Genomic DNA, 20,788 nt, shown 5'->3' on the forward strand with positions numbered 1-20,788 from the left:
GGTGTGTGTGTGCATGTATGTGGGTGTAGCCACATACAAATTAATAGAAAGTTTATGCTTTGTTTTATATATACATCTATTTGTCTCTGTTGCTTTTTTGTGTGATTATTTTGTTTTATTCATTTGTATCATTTTATGAACATCAAATATAGACAAATTTATACCTCGCTCCCATTTTCTTTTCAGTTCTGCTTTTTACCTCCATTCTTTTTTTCCTGAAGCCATCATGCCTGAACCGCAACACCTGCCTCTCAGTACTCAATCTTAAGTTTGAATGTTTTTTCTCTTTCCGACGCCCTCCCCGTTTGCGCTTTCCCTCTGTCTGCAGTTAGGCTGCTCTGCCACTCACGCTGCTTTCCATCCACTCCTCTATCTCCAGTCCCTCCTCACTACCCGTGCTCTTGGCTGGTAACTAGATCGCCCAAATATAATTTGTGTGTTTTTTTCTTTGTGTGTGTGTGTGTGTATCTGTTCCATCTTCTTCATTTTGCCTCCTCCTGCGTATCAGCACAAAGCTAACTCAATGTCTTCTGCTTGCCTCATTTCATTTTCGCCTTAGCCTTTGCTCCTAAGTCCCCCTTCCTCCAAGTAGGTAGCATTATTCACGGGTGATCTGATGGTCTCCTGCCAGTCACCACCACATCGGGCTACGTTTCCTAACCACAAAGATGCTTTTACTTCATTTAAAACTATTGGAGCCAAGTGCTAGTGGCTGTCATCCTAGCTACTCCGGAGGCTGAGATCTGAGGGTCATGGTTCAAAGCCAGCTAGGGTAGGAAAGTCCGTGAGACTCTTTTCTCCAATGAACCACTAGAAAACCGGAAATGGCTCTGTGGCTCAAGTGCTCGAGTGCTAGCCTTGAGCTGAAGAGCTGGGGGACAGTGCCCAGGCCCAGAGTTCAAGCCCCATGACTGATTTAAAAAAAAAAAAGATTCTGGAGCAGCAGCAGTTGTGGTTTATGAACTGCAACAGCTTTTGTAGCTGAGCTTCCCCACGCTGAGTGGAGATGGTCACACACAGCTGTTTGGGGCATTGAAATGAATCATCTGACACTGAGCCACACAAGCCTCCAAGCTAGCTTAACAAGAAAATACTCAACCCAGTGGTTGCCCAGCCATAAATCATCTGAAAACAAAATGAAACAAAAAAAAACACCAGGGCTGGGAATGTGGCTTAGTGTTAGAGTGCTTGCCTACCATGCATAATAAAGCCCTGGGTTCGATTCCTCTGTACCACATACTCAGAAAAGGCCAGGAGTGGTGCTGTGGCTCATACAGTGTTAGCCTTGAGCAAAAGAAGCTCAGGGATAGTGCCCAAGTCCTGAGTTCAAGCCCCAGGACTGGCGAAAAACAACAACAAAACCAATAAAAAAAATACCAGCACAAAGGACACAGGAGATTGATTCTTCACCTATGCCCCAGATGTGCAAATCCCAAAGAAAACCCACAAAATTCTTGAGTTAAAAAAAATAAAAAGCTAGCATCTCCCTCCAAAGCTAACAGCTCCACAATAAAGGGTTTAAGTGATGAAGATGAAACTTAAATGAATTAAAAAAAAAACAGTGACAAGAACAATTAATGAAACCAAAGATGAAATGTATGAGCAGCAGAACAAATTTAAAGATGACACAACTAAAGATTCAAACAGACAGCTGTACACAACAGGAAGACAATGAAGGATATGGAAGAATAATTCAATAAAGACAGAAATAGCCTGGCGCTGCTGGCTCACGCTGTAATCCTAGCTACTCAAGAGGCTGAGATCTAAGGATGGGGAATTGAAGCCAGCCCGGGCAGGAAAGTCCGTGAGACACCACCAAAAACCAGATGTGGAGCTGTGACTGTAGTGATGCAGCACCAGCCTTGAGCAGAAAAGCTAAGGAGTCAGCACCCCGGCCCTGAATTCCAGCCCCAGGATTGGCACCAAATAAATAAGTGAAATTTTTTTTTTTTGCCAGTCTTGGGGCTTGAACTCAGGGCCTGGGCACTGTCCCTGAGCTTCTTTTGCTCCAGGCTAGCATTCTACCACTTGAGCCACAGTGCCACTTCCAGCTTTTTCTGTGTATATGGTACTGAGGCATTGAACCCAGGGCCTCATGCATGCTAGGCAAGCACTCTACCACTGAGCCACCTTCCCAGCCCCAAGTGCAAATTTTTATTAGTATGAATTAATCACACAAAGGGATTTCATGGTAATATTTACACATGTGCATACAAGATACTCTGATCAAATTTACCCCATCTGCCTGACTCTAACCCCTCACCTTCTTCCTTTCAATACATTATGCTAGCATGTGATGCTATGTTCGTCCTCACCCAGGGGGGACGGGGAGCAGACACACCCTGGTTTCTGGTTTTACTGTTTCCACGGTATTGTGCAACCACTGCCCTTCCCTAGTTACACCATCCAGGAAGCATCTCCCCCCGCCGCCAGCCCAGGCGCCGCCAGTGAGCTCCTGACTGTGTGCTTGGTGCTGCTATCTCCCTTCCAACCAAGCTCCCCTCTGGAGTCTGACTGCCTTCATTCATGCAGCGATCTTGAAGCTCACCTCTGGAGTCACTGCTTTCATTCATGCAGCGATCTTGGCATTCATCCAGGCACGAGTCTACACTTCAGGACTGGTTTTCTTTTGGAGAGCATCTTTCTATAAGTCTTTGAATTCCCAATTAAACTGCTATTTTCATACACAGATGCAATGTATTTTGATATTCTTCCCATTCTCCCCTTTCCTCCTCTCCCCCAAAGAGTTTCTAGTGATAAATCTCCTTTTCTCTCTCTCTCTCACATACATATACATATATTCTAGTTTCCATGTATGAGTTAAACACATGGTCCATTGTTTCTTGTCAGCCTTACCTCACTCAGTATGGTGATCTACTTTTTCATCTATTTGTCATGACATAATTTCATTTTTCTTTTTGGCCTAGTAATATTTCATGGTATGTGTATGTGGTGTGTGTATGTGGTATGTGTGTGTATATGTGTGTATTGTGTGTATGAAATATTTTCTTTATCTATTACTAGTTGTTGGGCATGTGAGCTGACTTCATTATTTTGTAATTGTGATCAAGGCTGCAAAAACATGACTATACAGGTTTTTTTCTTTCTTTTTTTTTTTTGTCAGTCATGGGGCTTGAACTCTGGACTGGGGTGCTGTCCCTGCGCTCTTCAGCTCAGGGCAAGTGCTCTACCGCTTAAACCATTGTGCCACTTCTGGTTTTCTAGTGGTTTTTATTGGAGATAAGAGTCTCATGGACTTTCCTGCCCAGGCTGGCTTTGAACCACGATCCTCAGAACCCAGCCTCCTGAGTAGCTAGGATGACAGGTATGAGCCACCGGTGCCTTGCCAGATTTTGTTCTTATATATTGATCTACTCTCCTTCAGATCATTAAAGTAGATTTTTATCTAAGAATCATTAAAGTAGATTTTTAAAAACTTTTTCTGAGTAACAGGAGCAGCTATTTTTGTTCCCGTGGCTCTATAGTATAGCTTTTTTCATTCGGACACATGTTTTATCTATCTATTTATTTTGCCAGTCTGGGGTTTGAACTCAGGGCCTAGGCACTACGGCTCTGCCATCTGAGCTTCAGTACCATTTCCAGCTTTTTCTGAGTATTTTATTGGAGATACGAGTCTCATGGACTTTCCTGCCCAGGCTGGCTTTGAACTGCAATCCTAAGATCTCAGCCTCCTGAGTAGCTAGGATTATGGGTGAGCTACCGGGGCTCAGCATACACATTACTTTATATGATCAGAGGCATAGATCTATAGTATAACTTGATGTCTGGCATTGTGATAAATGTTGCATTGATCTCTTTGCCCAGGATTAATTTTTTCCTGTGGGGTCTCTTGTGCTTCCAAATGAGTTTATTGATTGATTTTCTATTTCTGCAAAGAGTAACACTGGCATTTTGATGGGTGTTGCATTGACTGTAGATTGCTCTTGGCAGTACATCCATTTCCATGATATTAATTCTGCCAATCCATGGGCCTCATGAGAGGGCTTTTCAGCTCCTGGTATCTTCTTCAATTTCTTTAAAGTTTTATGATTTTTATTGCAGAGGTCTTGCCTTCTTGGTTAAATTTATAGCCAGTTTTGTTTTGAGGCAATTGTAAATGGATTCATCTTCCTGGCTTCTATACCATTATTGGTATATAGAATTTTGATTGTCTGTATGATGAATTTTGTTGGGAAGTAACTGAAAATTTTTGTGTCAACCTTAATCAATGATAGTGGTCTATATCTTTCTTTTTTTAAATTATTAAGTAGTCATACAAAGAGGTTGCAATTTCTTAAGTCAGGTTATGAGTACAATGCTTCTTTTCAATGTCACTCCTTCCATTGGCCCCCACCCACCCATTTCACCCTATATCATTTTCTTTTATCATTATGTCCTAGCCCAGTTTGAGAATGAGTATAATGCTGGCTTCCTAACACAAGTTTGGCAACATCCCTTCCTTTTCTATCTCATGGAAAAATTGGAGGCGTATTGGTGTTAGTTCTTAAAGATCTGATAGAATTTGGCAGGGAATTCATCTGTTCCTGGGCTTTTTTTTTGTGGTGGCAGGGGAGATGGGGAAGGCTCTATTACTTCTTCATTATTTCTCTGCTCGGGTGGCTTCTTTTGTTTGTTTGTCTTTTTTTTTTATTGTGTATGAAGTACTGAGGAGTTGAACCCAGGGCTTCATGCATGCTAAGCAAACACTCTACCATTAAGCAACATTCTGAGCCTGTTCAAGTGGTTTCTATCCTGTTGGTTCATTTTCGTAGGTCAAATACATCTTGAAATTTATGTACCTCTTCTAGAATTCCAGTTTAGGGGTTGGAGATGTGGCTCAGCTGGTGGAGTGCTAGTAAATGAGCAAAAGCATCAGGTATGGAATTCAAGTCCCAGTCTGGTGCCAAACAACAACAAAAGAAAAGAGTTCCAGTTTAGTTGAGTATAGTTTTTCTCTGTCTTTCATTGGTGTTTGTTGTGATTTCCTGGTTTCATCTCTATTTTTTTTTTAGTTTGAATCATTTCCTTCCTCCTTTTGGTAAGATTGGCTAAGAATTTGTCACTCTCATTAAAAAACAAACAAAACAAAAACCCCACCTTTTTAGCCAAGTGCTGGTGGCTCACGCCTGTAATCCTAGCTACTCAGGAGGCTGAAATCTGAGGATCACGATTCAAAACCAGCCCGAGCAAGAAATCCATGAGACTTGTATCTTCAATAAACCATTCAGAAAACCAGAAGTGGTGCTGTGGCTCAAGTGGTAGAGCACTAGCCTTGAGCTGAAGAGCTGAGGGACAGCGCTCAGACCCAGAGTTCAAGCCCCATGACTGACAAAACAAAAACCCCATCTTTTTGCTGTAGGGCTGCTGGGTACTGTTGAAATGGGTAAGTTCATGAAACCCAGGAAAGTGGTGCTGGTCCTGGCTGGACGCTACTTCAGACACAAAGCCATCATCATGAAGAACATTGATGGCAGCACCTCAGATCGCCCCTACAGCCATGCTTTTGTGGCAGAAATTGATCACTATTCCAGAAAAGAGACAGCTAACATGGACAAGAAGATTGCCAGGGGTCAAAGATCAAGTCCTTTGTGAAGGTTTATAACTACAATCACCTATGCCCACATAGGTGGATATCCCCTTGGACAAAACTGTGGTCAACAAGGATGTCTTCAGAGACCCAGCTCTTAAATGCAAGGCCTGATGGGAGGCCAAGGTCAAGGTTGAGGAGAGATACAAAACCGGCAGTAACAAGTGGTTCTTCCAGAAGCTTAGGTTTTAGATGTTTTTTGTTTCCACCATTAAAAATAGGGGAAGGGCTGGGAAGGTGGCTCAGTTTTAAGAGAGCTTGCCTTGCATGCATGAGGCCCTGAGTTCAATTCGTCAGCACCACATAAGCAGTAAAAGCTGGAAGTGGTGCTGTGGCTCAAGTAGTAGAGCACTAGCCTTGATCTGAAGAGCTGAGGACAGTGTCCAGGCCCAGAGTTCAAGCTCCTCAACACCCCTAGCCCCCCCCCCAAAAAAGGCAGGGGAGAGGAACAAGTGTTAGTTTTATTAGTTTTATAGTTTTAGTCTCAATTTCACCCGTTTCTGCACTAATTTTAGTATTTCTTTCCAACTGCTCACTTGGGGCTTGGCTTGTTTTTCGACAAGTCTGAGGCGCCTCATTACTCTATTTAAGATTTCTGTTTGTTATTGTTTCTTCTGTGTAGGCACTTAGAGCTATAAAGCTTTCTCTTAGCTCTGTCTCCAAGTGTCTGGTAGGTTTTACTTCAATCTTCATTAGAAAAACGTGTTCATTTCTCTCATTCTTTCTTTCTTTGTCTTTTCTTGGTTGTGGGGCTTGAACTCTGGGCCTGGCTGCTGTCCCTGAGCTCTTCATCTCAAGGCGAATGCTCTACCCCTTGAGCCACAGTGCCACTTCTGGTTTTCTGGAGGTTAATTGGAAATAAGAGTCTCTCAGACTTTCCTGCCCAGGCTGGCTTTGAACTATAGTCCTTAGATCTCAATCTTGTGAGTAGCTAAGATTACAGGCATGAGCTTGTAATTTTTTAGGGGCCCACTTATTCAATCATGTGTTGTCTAGTCTCCATGTGTTCAAATATTTTCTGTAGCTCTTTTTGTTATTGAGTTCTAGTTTCATTCCATTATGGTCCACTATTGTAATGTTTTTGCATTTGCTAAGAGTCACTACAGTCCTAAATTACTATCTGCTTTTGTAGGAAGTCCCATGGACTGCTGAGAAGAGTATGCCCTGGACAGCTGCTAGATTACAGATGGATCAATTTATTTGGTCTCTGGTGTCATTTAGTTCTGAGAGTTTTTTCCATGTGTGGTTATTGATTTTTTTGCATAGATGGCCTATTTATTGGTGAAACTGGAGTATTAAAGTCTCCCATTATTATTGTGCTGGGGTCTGTTGGTGATTTTAAGTCCAGACATGTTTGTTTAATGAGCGTAGGGTGCCAACATATGGTGAATGTGTTTTAATGACTTATTTCCTCTTCATGAATTTTCCCTGCCTTTTATATTTTAATGAGGCCCTTTCCTGTCTCTTTTGACTAGTGTAAGTTTAAAATCCATATTTTCTGTGTGTGTGTGTGTGTGTGCTGTTACTGGGGCTTAAACTCAGGGCCTGAGCACTGATCATTAGCTTTTTTGGCTCAAGGCTAGTTAGTGCTCTACTTGGGTCACATCTCCATTTCTGGCTTTTTGGTGATTAGTTGAAGGTAAGAATCTTATGAACTTTCCTGCCTGCATTTGCTTTAAATACTCAGATCTCAGTTTCCTCAGTCAGCTAGGATTACAGACATACTCCAGTGGCACCTGGCTTAAAATCTGGTTTGTCAGCAGTGAGTATGGGTACTTCTGCCCTGCTTTGGGGACCTTTAACGTGGAGATCTTCCCCCATACCAACATTTGTCTTTGTCAGCAGGATGTTTCTTATAGGCAACAGATGGCTGTTCCCACATCTAATAACAAACATCCACCCATCTTGTTTGTGAGCACAACACTCAGAGCCCCAGGAAAACTCTCCCACATCTCATCCCAGGACATTGGAATTCTGGAGTTCTTGTTACCTCATCTAACTCAGGAGGTGGGCAAGTGACAGAGGCAAGTTGAGTGTTGGCAGCTTATGCTAATGCTTCCTATGATAAGAATTTCTTGGGACTGGGAAGGTGGCTCAGTGGTAGAGTGCTTGCCTAGCATGCATGAAGCCCTGGGTTCCATTCCTTAATACTACATAAACAGAAAAAGCCGGAAGTGGCACTGTGGCTCAAGTGGCAGAGTGCTAGCCTTGAGCAAAAGAAGCTCAGCGACAGTGCCCAGGCTGAGTTCAAGCCTCAGGACTTGCAAAAAAAATTTTAAAAATCACACACAACTGCTATAAATGGAATAGTGTGACATTTGTATAGAATAAATCCTGGGGGCTGGAGGCACGGCTGTCATTGGTAGAGCACTACCTAATGAGCAAAAGTGGCAGGTACTAAAATCCAGTCCCAGTCTCAGATGAAAGACAAAGGGGGGGGGGAAGGGAGGGAGGAAGGATTGGAGGGAGGGAGGGAGGAAGAAAGAAAGGAAGGAATGAAAGAAGGAAAAGAAAAGACTCTGTAAGTTACTCATTCAGTTGTGGCATGTGAATGATTCTGTGAAAGTAACCCCATAGGACATCCAGGTCTATTTTATACCCAGTGAATTTCTTAGGTCAAAAAACAAATAGCCTGGCTGGGAAGGTGGCGCAGTGGTAGAGCGCTTGCCTTGCATGCATGAGGCCCTAGGTTTGATTCCTCAGCACCACATAAGTGGAAAAAGCCAGAAGTGGTGCTGTGGCTCAAGTGGTAGAGTGCTAGCCTTGAGCTGAAGAGCTGAGGGACAGTGCCCAGGCCCTGAGTTCAGGCCCCACAACCGACAAGAAAAAAAAACAAAATAAAACCAAATACACACACGCATGCATGCATACATGCACACACACACACCACCACCACCACACACAGACCCCAGACCTAAACACTGAATTAACATGGCACCAGTGTTGGGTGAATCCCAAAAGAAGCAGAGCAGGAGAGAGGATTCAAACAGAGGAGCCTTGTCCTTCTTCAGCCGGAAGTTTTGTGGGCTCCATCACTTCTTCAGCTGCCCACTGTCGCTCCAAGTCCTTCTCAGATTTTTCCTTGTGACTTTCTCCTCTTCTGTATTATCTTTAACTTGCCAGAAAAAAATTCAAGCTGTGCTAATTCTGACAGACATAATCCAACAAGTCACCCAGCCAACTGAGCCATGCTCCCTGCCACCCACATGGCCAATGGTTATCTTGATGGCTTTGTCTGGAGTCATAAAGGAAGTATGTGGCGAAGCCAGTTCTGCCAGTAGTTCACTGTGATGGCATCTTTCCTCTTCAGTTTAGGCAACCGTTCTCCAACTCTGGCTAAACCAGTCAGTTCTTCACTGCCCATTCCTTCACTGTCATTTTCAAACACAGTAACACTTCATACCTTATCTTTCTTTGCGCAAATCTCCACTTGGGCTTTATTTACATTTTGGATTTCCGGTGCTGAAGCCCACTGCTGTGAACCTGGCCTCAGTTAGTGAAAAGGTAGTGTCTCTCATCACTTCAGACATCAACATTATAATGTCTATTATCTTCTTTGGGATCAGTCAAAGTGAAAGTTTGTTATAAGGGAATTGGACCTCGAGATACAGTAAAACCACATTTTGAGAGGTCAAATCAGGAGTCTTTATTACAAAGCCATATTCTTCCCATAGTAAGCCCACGGTCCCCCCATATATGCTTAAGAACTTTCACCAGGGACTCAGGGGAGTCCGATGGGAGGCAAGTTAACTCTTTGTGTAGTTTAATTTGGCCTTAGTATAAATTGATATGTAAAGTGCTTTAGGCTAAAAATGGGTGAAAACTCAGTAAGGCCACATGGTGGGCTAAGGGTTCAGCTTCATGCGACCCCAGCCGCTCTTCCACCAAGCTCACTCCTCCACCCATCGAGGGAGTATTCAAGGCCCATCTGTAGGCTAATGTGCCTTGCTAGCAAAGTTGTCTAAACATATTCTGTTTTTGGTTATCTAAGTCTTGGCTATCTATAAAAGTAAGAGATTCTGTTTGTTGGCAAAAGTATTTTTTTTTAAGTTTTTGCTTTTCTAACACTGACCACATGGCTCTATAGTGCCAGAAGCAAAAATACCTCTTGTCACTGGAATTCCAGAAAATGTATGGCCCATATTCATTTTTAAAACCTAAGGGTACTTTAAGACCACTTGTTCACAAGTGTGTGTGTGTGTGTATGTGTGTAAATATGTTCCAAATAATCTGGTATTTTGATACAAAAAATAAACTGTCAGTATGGTGTGTAGTCTTTTCTGTCAAACTAAAGTGCTTCTCTGTTAATATGGTAATATTTTTATTTTGATATTTCCTGAAATTCTTTTTTATTTTTGCCAGTCCTGGGGCTTGAGCTCAGGGCCTGGGCTCTGTCCCTGAGCTTCTTTTGCTCAAGGCTAGTGCTCTACCATTTAAGCCATAACACTACTTCTGTTTTTTTCTGTTTATGTGGTACTGAGGATTGGAACCCAGGACTTCATGCACTTCATGCACTTCTACCATTAAGACATATTCCCAGCCTGGTTTCCAATCTTAATTAGTATCCTAAAGTGCTATATTCAGTAAAAAATGAACTAGGTTGTTTAATAAGTTGCTGTTCCAAAACTCTCATCATGACTACTATTGAGTTTTGCCTTTGCAGATTTGATCTGTAGCAATTACAGGCAGGCCCACAGAGGGACAGAAGACTCTTACAAGTTTGTCAGATTTAACTTTGATCCTTAATAAGTTCCAGGTAAACCCTGCTTAAAAGCTATTTCTGTTGATCTTGTTACTTCACTTGGAAATAAAAGGTGCTATTGGCAAAGACTCTCATCTGACCTGTCAGTCTCTCCCCTCCAACATGGGATTTGGCCAACTGCCATTGCTGGATAAACTGCCTTAAAACCAATGGGGCCCCTAGATATTCTGTTGACTGTTCCCAATGCCCTCCCTGCCATCCAAGCCATGTTTAGAGGAAACACATCTAACCAAGACAATGGGCAGAGAACAAAACTCTGAAGGGTGGTGAATGACCTCACTCCCACATGGAAGGGATTCTAGACCATCATCCTGACCATTCTCATTGTGGTAAAACAGACTGGATCCTTCCTGGCTCAACCATGCCTGATAAAACCTGCTGTTTGGGGTAGAAGGCACACACCACTGCGGGTCCACTGAAGCTGACTTTAGCCTCACACCGACCCTTTACCCTTTCTGTCAACTCCTTCCCTGGAGCCTTTCTTTGTTTGACATAGGTTTATAAACCTGACCCTGCCTGACCTGGGAAAGGATTGCTGGTTATGTTTAAGTTCAAAGTCTCCTTATTACATAGGTGTTGGTCATAACAAATCAACTTCTTTTTTTTTGGTCAGTCATAGGGCTTGAACTCTGGGCCTGGGCGCTGTCCCTTAGCAATTCAGCTCAAGGTGAGCGCTCTACCGCTTGAGCCACGGCGCCACTTCTAGTTTTCTAGTGGTTTATTGGAGATAAGAGTCTCACGGACTTTCCTGCCCAGGCTGGCTTTGAACCGTTATCCTCAGATCTCAGCCTCCTCAATAGCTAGGATGACAGGCGTGAGCCACCGGCGCCTGGCTGGACCTTCTGTTTCTACAACAGAGGGCTCTCTGTGCAGCCTTAGGAGAAGCATGTTTGCATGCTAACGGAACTAGTTTAGTACAGGAGAGCCTATTTACGGTGAGAAAAATAAAACAAAATAAAGCAAAATTATGAAAATTCCTAGAATTGTTTCCAAAAAATTATTTAATACATCCTCATGGCTAACAACTCTGATATCTGCAGACATGAGGCCCTTCATTCTGCTTTTCTTGGCTCTAACCAGAGGTCCATGTCTTCTCAATTGTTTTGTAAACTGTGTTCAAAATCATATGAACTCAGTTAAGCTTATGGTCCTAATGGCCAAATACGGCCCTCTCACTGAAGAATCCATGATTTTTATTCCATGCACATAAAGCCAGTGGGGAGTGAAATATGGCTACTGGGTCTAAGTAACTTCATCTTGTCCTCAGTGCTTTCTGGCGTTGTGATAGATGGTGGGGACCTCACCCTGTTCTGAAATCCCTAGAGGTGAAATGGGTCATTCTTTGGGTTGCAGATGTATCCTATTGTTTAGCTCCGGGACAGTTTTGCTCCAAAGAATGCTTGCCATTGATTCCCCTGATTGTTCTCCTAGATAGTTTACTTTGCTTTGGTATAACTCTTTTTCATATAAGACCCAATTGTGTGCTTTTGGCCTTTATAAACTTGGTGCAAGCTACATTCGGGGCTGCAGGTTCTTTGGGACATGAGTCTGCTTGCAGTCGCTGGCTTTGTAATAGACTCTTGATTCGACCCTGCAAAGTGTGGTTTTCCTGTATCTCGCTGATCGAATTCCAGGATAACAATCGTTAATTTACTGATTGGGTATATTTTAATTCTTTACAAGCAATACCAATTTCTTGTTTATTCCATTTTCTTTAAAACACAGATTTTTTAAATTAATTTACTTTCTTGCTGTTATAAAGGTGATGTACAGAGGGATTGCAGTAACACGAGTCAGGCAAGGAGCACATTCCTTTCCTACAGTGTCTTCTGTTCCCTCATTCTCCCCCAGTCTCTCCTTCCCATCTCCACCCACGAGTTGTGTAGTTCATGGTCCCCAGTGTCCCCTGAGCTCCACTGCTGCACTTTGTCACCATTTTTCCCTTGAGTTCTGTACCCCCCATCCTCCCAAAAGTAGAAACATGAAATCCACCATACATAAAGAAAAAAGAATAAAAAATAAAATTTTTTCAAAAAAGAAGAAAAAGAGAGATCTCGTTTCCATATCTTGAGTTTGTATATATACATATATATATTATATTATATATATATATTATAAATATGAAGAAGCATGTAGGCATTGCACCTTTGTGATTCTCTCCCAAGACTATCTTCTTAGCCGGGCACTGGTGGCTCACGCCTGTAATCCTAGCTACTCAGGAGGCTGAGATCTGAGGAGCGCGGTTCAAAGCCAGCCTGGGCAGGAAAGACCGTGAGACTCCTATCTCCAATAAACCACCAGAAAACCGGAAGTGGCGCTGTAGCTCAAGTGGTAGAGCGCTCACCTTGAGCTGAAGAGCTGAGGGACAGCGCCCAGGCCCAGAGTTCAAGCCCCACAACCGACAAAAAAAAAAAAAAAGACTATCTTCTTTTGGTCTCACTGCATATGAGTATCTAGAATCTTGTATAATTTGTCATATCCCAGTGTGTTTTGGATCTAATTTCTGCATATCAGAGAGAATATGTGCTGTTTGTCTATCTGAGCTTTGCTTACCTCACTTAACATGATTTGTTCTGGTTCCATCAATTTCCTTACAAATGACAGAATATTATTCTTTCTAATGGCTGTGAAAAATTGTAGGTACTATTTTTTTGGGGGGGGTCTGGTCGTGGGGCCTGAACTCTGGGCCTGGGCGCTGTCCCTCAGCTCTTCAGCTCAAGGCAAGCGCTCTACCACTGAGCCACCTTCCCAGCCTGGTACCATTTTTTTTGACCCATTCATCTACTGTGGGACATCTGGGTCATTTCCATATCTTGGTTATGGTGAGTAGTGCAGCGATGAACGTGGATATGCAGGTGTCCTTATCCTATCCTGGCTCATGATGCTCAGGGTAGATGCCCAGGAGTGGTATGGCTGGGTCACAGGGAGGGTTTATGTTTAGTTTTTTTAAAGATCCTCCAGACTGCTGTCCAGAGTGGTTGTACTAGTTTACATTCCACCAATGGTGCAGTAGGGGTGCTTTCCCCCCACGGCCCCACCAACATTTGTTCTTGTCCAAATTCACAATGTTGGCGAATGTAACTGGGGTGAGATGGAATCTCAGGATTGTTTTGATGTGCGTTTCCTCCTCTTTCTTTGCCATTCTTACCTCTTCTGAGAAGTCTCTCTCTAGTGCCTTTGCCCATTTAATGACTGGTTGATTAGGTTTGGGAGGAGTTAGTTTCTTGAGCTCCTTTATATATTGGATGTTAAGCTTTTGTCTGATGTATTGCTGGTAAAGATCTTCTCCAAATCTGTTGGCTGTCTTTCTAGTTTAGTAACTATGTCCTTAGCCATGCAGAAACTTTTTATTTTGATGTAGTCCACTTGTCAAGTCTCATTTCTATCTCTTGCAGCTGCTGTGTTTTTAACTACCTTGTTTCTGAGTTTGCTTCTCCAGGCCTCATTTTTCCTAATTTATCCGGCTTCATTTTCCCCTAGAGTCACTTTGGTCCCTGATCTTAAGTGAAATAACTGGATGACTATTCCCTGTATTTGCTTTAAGCTTGAGTTTTTAAATTCCTGACTGCTGTTTACCATGCCTCATTTTCCCTAGTCTATCCTGCCTCAGGCTTGTTAGCATTTTCACCTGGAGCTGCCAAAGATTTGGGGCTAAGGGTTCCTGGTGACCCAATTTACAAACAAGGCTATTTCACACCTGCATAATCTGCTAAGACACTCTCTCCAGCTCTTGGTGTGGATGGCAGACTATTCTAGGCTTGGGGAGAGGATGGAGGATGGATCTAGGAAGGGAAATACACACCAAAATACACACCCACAGAACAACACTGATTTTGTGCCAGGAGCACAAAATCATGTCAATTACATGTTAGCATTCCCTCCTGGAAGCCCAGAAAGGTTGAGCAACTTGCCTGGGGTCACACAGTCAATAGGAGATTAAACATGAAGGAGTAATGCTCTAATCCTGGAGGGCCCCTCCTGCCCATGGAGACCCTTCCTCTGCCCCCAGGTCACGTGAGAGTGGGAGGGGAGGAACCGCCCTAAGGGTCGTCCTCATCCTGGCAGGGACGCAAGAGGCTGAGCACGGGGCCTGGCGGGGCCAGAGTCCCGACGGTGTTCCTCTTGAACCCCATCCATCTGGAGAGTTTCTCTTTCCCAGGTGAGTCCCTGATGGCCCTTCCCACACACGCCGGAGCCAGGGTGGCCAGCGCAGCCAGCGCCACCTGTTCCCAACCAGCTGGGTCAGGGAGGCGGGGCGGCCGTAGGAGGGAGGTGTGGAACTCAATCAGGAGACCTGAGCTCACCCTGCTGTGCCAGGTGCCCGGAGCAGCCAGCACGACTCCTCCACAGGGCGTGGCCACTGGGGCCTGTGAGAGCTGGGAGCCTTCTGGGAAGAGAAGGAGGCTGCAGCGGTGACAGGAGTGGAGTTCGTGCATCTTCAGCTAGAATGTCCACCAAGGGTCCAGACTCGGCATCTTCCATGGGGTGAGTCATATGGTGGGGAACTGGGCTCAGAGGTCTTGGGGAAAAAGGCCTTTGGAGCAGTCAGTGCCTGGAGGAAAGGGGTGCGGGGGTCACAGAAGCAGGGAAGACCAGACTGCCCAAGGGGCTGCGGCTACAGCGTGACAGCCAGACACGTCCTGCCCCAGCTCTGCCACTTGGTCTCAGGTCCGCAGATCCTGGGTCGCTTCACCTAGTGATCAGACAGATCCCAGGAAGCACCAGGAAGCCATGGCGTGCCCAGGCTCAAGGAGGAGGCAGCTGCAGACAGACGGGGCTGGCAAGGATGGCCAGGAAAGAGGGGACTTGGTGGAGGTCAGTGTTGAGTGGGTGGCTTCAGGTATAAAAAGCCACCATCTCTGTTCAGTTCTGGTCGTCAGTGTTGACCTTCCCACTGCAGAACATGTGAAAGCTATAGAAAAATGCTGAGATTAGAATAAATGAGAGGTGGCACACGGGCACATGACTGCAGTGTTGGTGCCAGGAGAGGACTGCAGGGCCCACAAGGGACAGAGCCGAAGCCCCCATTCTCAACTGGCCTCTGGCCCTCGGCTCCTGCGAGCTTCCAATGGATAATGCTCCACTGGGGCCACAGACTCTGCTTTCTGTCAAACCTGTGTTCCACAGTGGATTTGTAGCCTGTGTGATCATTTCTACCAGGCTGTCAAGCGACCCAGCTGCAGCTTGCTTCTTATAATCTTCCACACAGGGCCTTTGCAGGTACTGGTCCTTTATTTACAACCCCGACTCTCTGAGAGGCACCCCCCTGGCCTTTTATTTCCGGGGACTGGCAGAGGGGCATCAAGCTGGCCTCTGCTGGAGCCTAAGGCATGCCAATTGTGTTCATAGTTATATTTGTGTTGGATAAGTGGCATTCCAGTCCATGTCCGTCTGTCTGTGCACCAATAATACTGTAAGATTATAACACTGGTAAGAGCTTAACAGGCCAGACTAGGTTGGGTTGAACAAGCACTTTTTCTGATGCTATGTGAGGTAAGACAGGATTGCCTAAGGATCCTTTCTTGGAGCTTCTCTCATTAAGCAACAAGGCACACACACACACACACACGCACACGCACACGTGCGCACATGCGCACACACAGTATTTTTCATGTAGGAGGGCTTGTCATGGTTAGATGGGCAGTTCAGATCTAGCCGGGGCCTGCATGATAAGCCACCAGCAGTCACCAGCTGGCCATTCAGCCTGCCAGCCCTTCAGTCCTCCAGCCTCTCATCCTGCCAGCCCTGGGTGCCAGACCCCTGCATGGGTAATAAATGAGTCAAGATAGCCTTGAAACCAGACTCCTGTAGCTCATGCCTATAATCCTAGCTACTTGGGTAGCTGAGAGTGGAAGTATTGTAGCTCAAGACCAGCCTGGATGAAAAGTTCATGAGAGCCCCATCTTGACAAAGAGCTTGACATGGTGGTGCAGTAAGTGAGACTATATGTCAAAAATAATCAGAAAGAGCCAGGTGCTGGTGGCTCACCCCTGTAATCCTAGCTATTCAGGAGGCTGAGATCTGAGGATCGTGGTTCAAAGCCAGTACGAGCAGGAAAGTCCGTGAGACTCTTATCTCCAATAAACCACTAGGAAACCGAAAGTGGTCCTGTGGCTCAAGCGGGAGAGCACTCACCTTGAGCTGAAGAGCACAGGGACAGCGCCCAGGCCCAGAGTTCAAGCCCCAGGACAGACCAAAAAAAAAAAAAAAAGATCTGAGGATCGAGGTTCAGAGCCAGCCCAGGCAGGAAAGTCTGTGAAACTCTTATCTCCAATAAACCACTCAGAAAAATGGAAGTGGTGCTGTGGCTCAAGTGATAGAGTGCTAGTCTTAAGCTGAAGAGCTGAGGAACAGCGCCCAGGCCCAGAGTTCAAGCCCCATGACCAACAGAAAAAGAAAAAAACAAAAACAAAAGCTCCTAACTAAACATACACACACACACACAAGCTGGAAGCTGAGTGCCCAGGGCTCATGCCTATAATACTACCTACTCAGGAGGCTGAGAATCATGGTTCCCAGACAGCTGAGGCAGGAAAGTTTCTTCTCTCCTATTAATTACCAAAACAGCTGGAAGTGGCGCTGTGGCTCAAGTGGTAGAGGGCTCGCCTTGAGCTGAAGAGCACAGGGACAGTGCCCAAGCCCAGAGTTCAAGCCCCACGACCAACAACAAACAAACAAACCCCAGGGCTGGGAAGGTGGCTCAGTGGTAGAGTGCTTGCCTTGCATGCATGAGGCCCTGGGTTTGATTCCTCAGCACCACATAAGCAGAAAAAGCCAGAAGTGGCGCTGTGGCTCAAGTGATAGAGTGCTAGCCTTAAGCTGAAGAGCTGAGGGACAGTGCCCAGGCCCAGAGCTCAGGTCCCATGACTGGCAAAACCAAAACCAAAACAAAACAAAAAACAAACCCCAGAAAGCCAGGCACCGGTGGCTCATGCCTGTAATCCTAGCTACTCAGGAAGCTGATATCTGAGGATCACGGTTCAAAGCCAGCCCAGCCAGAAAAGTCCTTGAGACTCTTTTTTTTTGGGGGGGGTCCAGTTGTGGGGCTTGAACTCTGGGCCTGGGCGCTGTCCCTCAGCTCTTCAGCTCAAAGCTAGCGCTCTACCACTTGAGTCACAGCGCCACTTCTGGCTTTTTTTCTTTTTGCTTATGTAGTGCTGAGGAATCGAACCCAGGGCCTCAGGCATGCAAGGCAAGCGCTCTACCACTGAGCCACCTTCCCAGCCCGTCCTTAAGACTCTTATCTCCAATAAACCCTAGAAAACCAGAAGTGGCACTGTGGCTCAAGCGATAGAGTGCTTACCTTGAGCTGAAGAGCTGAAGGACAGCATTCAGGACCAGAGTTCAAGCCCCACAACCCACAAAAAAAAATCAGGGTTAGAAGCATGATTCTCTGGTAAGAGTGCTTGCCTCACTAGGCCTTAAGTTCAAGTCCCAGTACTGAAAAACAACAACAACAATGAGAGCAGCTTGGATGAGGAGCAGGAGCTAGTGTGCCAGATTCTCTCCCACCCCATCTGCTGTGTGGCCTTGGCCTCTGTCTGTTCCCTCCTTTGTCAGACAGATACTGCTGGCTCCCAGGCTTTTCACCAGGCATACCCTGGAAGGGCCTGGGATTCCCCAAGCTGCTGCCTCCAGAGGAAGGTGTCACCACACTGGGCCCAGCATTCTGGGAGGACTCAGGGGTCATCCTGCATCCCAGACTCTGAGGCACTCAGCTGCACAAAGGCTCCAGGGAGCAGGGCTGGTGTGCTCAGGATGTCCAGGGTGCTGGTTAGGATGATGTTTGGCATTTCTAATGGGAGGATCTGGGGCAGAGCCTGGGAACCAGAAGGCTGGGAAAGCTTCAGGCCAACCATGCAGCTCTTGGATTGAAGGGAAAGGCAGACTGCAGGGATGCAGCCCTGCCAGGCTCTGTCCCTGCAGGATTCCCTGCAGGGAGTGGCTCTGTCCTCTTTGGTGGGGTCCAGTGGGTTCCTCCAGGTCTTGCTATGGGGGACAGTTGGACAGTTGCTATGGGGGACAGTTGCTATTGGGGACAGTTGGACAGGAGGGAACAACCTTCACTGACACCTGCCAGCCACTATGTCCACCATCAGGATTTGGAGAGGCCATGAACATGGAGACCCCATTCCAGAAATGATGGTCAAGCTGTCATGTGAAGAGGTGTGTCTGGGAGCATGCTCCTGTCTTCCTCAGCTCTGAGCTGGGCTTTAGCTGATCAGCTTGACCTATTACTACTAGGAACACGGCCGTGACAGTTGGTTTGATGGGCCCTGTCCACGGTGGGCACTGCACAGCAGGGAGCTGCCTGTAGAGGGTGCTGTCTACAGTGGAGGCTGCAGAGTGGGGAGCTGCCTGTAGGGGGCACTGTCCATGGCAGAGGCTGCACAGTGGGGAGCTGCCTGTAGGGAGCACTATCCATGGTGGAGGCTGCACAGTGGGGAGCTGCCTGTAGGGGGCACTATCCATGGTGGAGGCTGCACAGTGGGGAGCTGCCTGTAGAGGGTGCTGTCTACAGTGGAGGCTGCAGAGTGGGGAGCTGCCTGTAAGGGGCGTTGTCCATGGTGGAGGCTGCACAGTGGGGAGCTGTCTGTAGAGGGCGCTGTCTACAGTGGAGGCTGCAGAGTGGTGAGCTGCCTGTAGGGGGCACTATCCATGGTGGAGGCTGCAGAGTGGGGAGCTGCCTGTAGAGGGCGCTGTCTGCTTCACTGCCTCAGTGACCTGCCAAGCCCCGGGAGGCACAGGTGGCAGTGTGGCTATGGCCTCCAGAGCACAGTCCCCACTCTCTTGGGGTCAGTGAGGCTCTGAGGCGGGGCTCCTGGACATCTACATATGGACACACAGACATGCATGGACACACAGACACACCTCCATTCATCCGCACACTCAGAACACACACATGTGCAAGCATGCCCGTGCATGTGCGCACACGCACACACAGAGTGAACACAGGCCCTCAGACGTGCACAGATGCACATGGGCTGTCACAGGTCCTGTGGTGTCTGGAGGGGTCCTCAGCAGCCCCTGACACGGTTTCCTCCGCCCATCCAGCAGATTGGTTCCCCATGAGGACACGCTGCGGCGGCTGCGGGAGGCCTTCCGCGCGGGCCGCACACGGCCGGCCGAGTTCCGGGCGGCGCAGCTCCGGGGCCTGGGCCGCTTCCTGCAGGACCACAAGCAGCAGCTGCAAGAGGCGCTGGCCCAGGACCTGAACAAGGTGTGGATGCGGGCAAGGGGGGGACAGGCAAGGGTGCTGTGTCCTTCCTGGGCATCGGTCCGCCCTATGGAGGGTCTTGTCCCCCACCTGACGGGCTCTGTGCTCAGATTTCTCCAGGTGTATTTACGCAGCAGCCCCTTTCCTGTTGTGTGACATGGACAGGGTGAGATGGACAGCCCCCTTGCCGGGCAGGCTTAATTGCTGTCCCCCGTCATCAAACAGGGAAACTGAGGCACTCTGTGTGAAGTCACTTGCCCGGGCTACAATGCTAAGCACTGACATGCTGGAATCAGAGCCCAGGCGGTCTGTGTGCCGTTCCCACAGGACCCCCATGATCTTGATAGAGGCCATCCTCACACGCTTGTGCAGACCCCTTCGTGCCCTCGCCAAGGCTCCGTATCCTCCCGGCCATGTGCCTGACCTGTCCTCTCCACCTCCCCCACAGTCGGCCTTCCAATCAGACACCTCGGAGCTCATCCAGTGCCAGAACGAGGTGGATCTAGCACTCAAGAACCTGCGGGCCTGGATGAAGGATGAATACGTGGCCACCAATTTGGTGAGACCTGCTGGCTGGGTGGGGGAGATGGCAGCGGGGGAGGAGAGGGGGCGGCTAGGCCCCAGGCCCTCTCTGCTCCCCACTCACCAAGTCCTCGCAGGACTGTCCAGGAGCTGGGGGCCTGGCATGCCGGAGGGAGGGAGGACTCGGGTGGGCCTCAGCCGCACCTCACCACGGCTCCTGCCCCGCAGCTCACGAAGCTGAGCTCCGCCTTCATCCGGAAGGAACCCTTCGGGCTGGTGCTCATCATAGCCCCCTGGAACTACCCCGTGAACCTCACGCTGATGCCCCTGGTGGGGGCGCTCGCTGCGGGTGAGGAGGGGTCCCAGGCCTCCCAGGCCTCGAGCCTTCCCAAAGAGAGACCCCAGAGTCCCACGGGCGAGGGTGCCCTGGGTGCTGACCCTTCCAGCCGTGCCCTGGCCTTCCCAGACCGCTTCCCTCTCCCCACAGGGAACTGCGTGGTGTTGAAGCCATCAGAAATGAGCAAGTGCACAGAGAAGGTGCTGTGTGAGCTGCTGCCCCAGTACCTGGACCAGGTGGGCTGGCTCTGCCCATCGGTACCGAATGTCCCCATACCTCTGTCCAGTGTGTGTGCGTGTGTGTGTGTGTGTGTGTGTGCGTGTATGTGTGTGTGTGTGTGTGTGTGTGTGTGTGTGTGTGTGT

At 47.3% G+C, this 20,788-nt stretch overlaps 1 protein-coding gene and 1 pseudogene across 1 annotated transcript in view; both read left to right on the forward strand.

The window, feature by feature from the left end:
- The first annotated feature begins 5,379 nt into the window (after positions 1-5,379).
- On the forward strand, positions 5,380-5,788 carry LOC105989173 (annotated as a pseudogene).
- A 13,637-nt stretch (positions 5,789-19,425) lies between these two features.
- Positions 19,426-20,788, forward strand: part of Aldh3b2 (aldehyde dehydrogenase 3 family, member B2) — a 7,726-nt gene continuing 6,363 nt past the window's right edge. The window contains exons 1-4 of the mRNA XM_013020880.1: positions 19,426-19,569; positions 20,015-20,125; positions 20,317-20,437; positions 20,576-20,682. Of these exons, the coding sequence (XP_012876334.1) occupies positions 20,096-20,125; positions 20,317-20,437; positions 20,576-20,682 (258 nt within the window). The 5' untranslated portion in view covers positions 19,426-19,569; positions 20,015-20,095. The remainder of the gene's footprint in view (positions 19,570-20,014; positions 20,126-20,316; positions 20,438-20,575; positions 20,683-20,788) is intronic.

This window comes from Dipodomys ordii, unplaced genomic scaffold, assembly GCF_000151885.1.
Source record: "Dipodomys ordii isolate 6190 unplaced genomic scaffold, Dord_2.0 Scaffold54, whole genome shotgun sequence".
Classification (NCBI taxonomy): Eukaryota; Metazoa; Chordata; class Mammalia; order Rodentia; family Heteromyidae; genus Dipodomys; species Dipodomys ordii.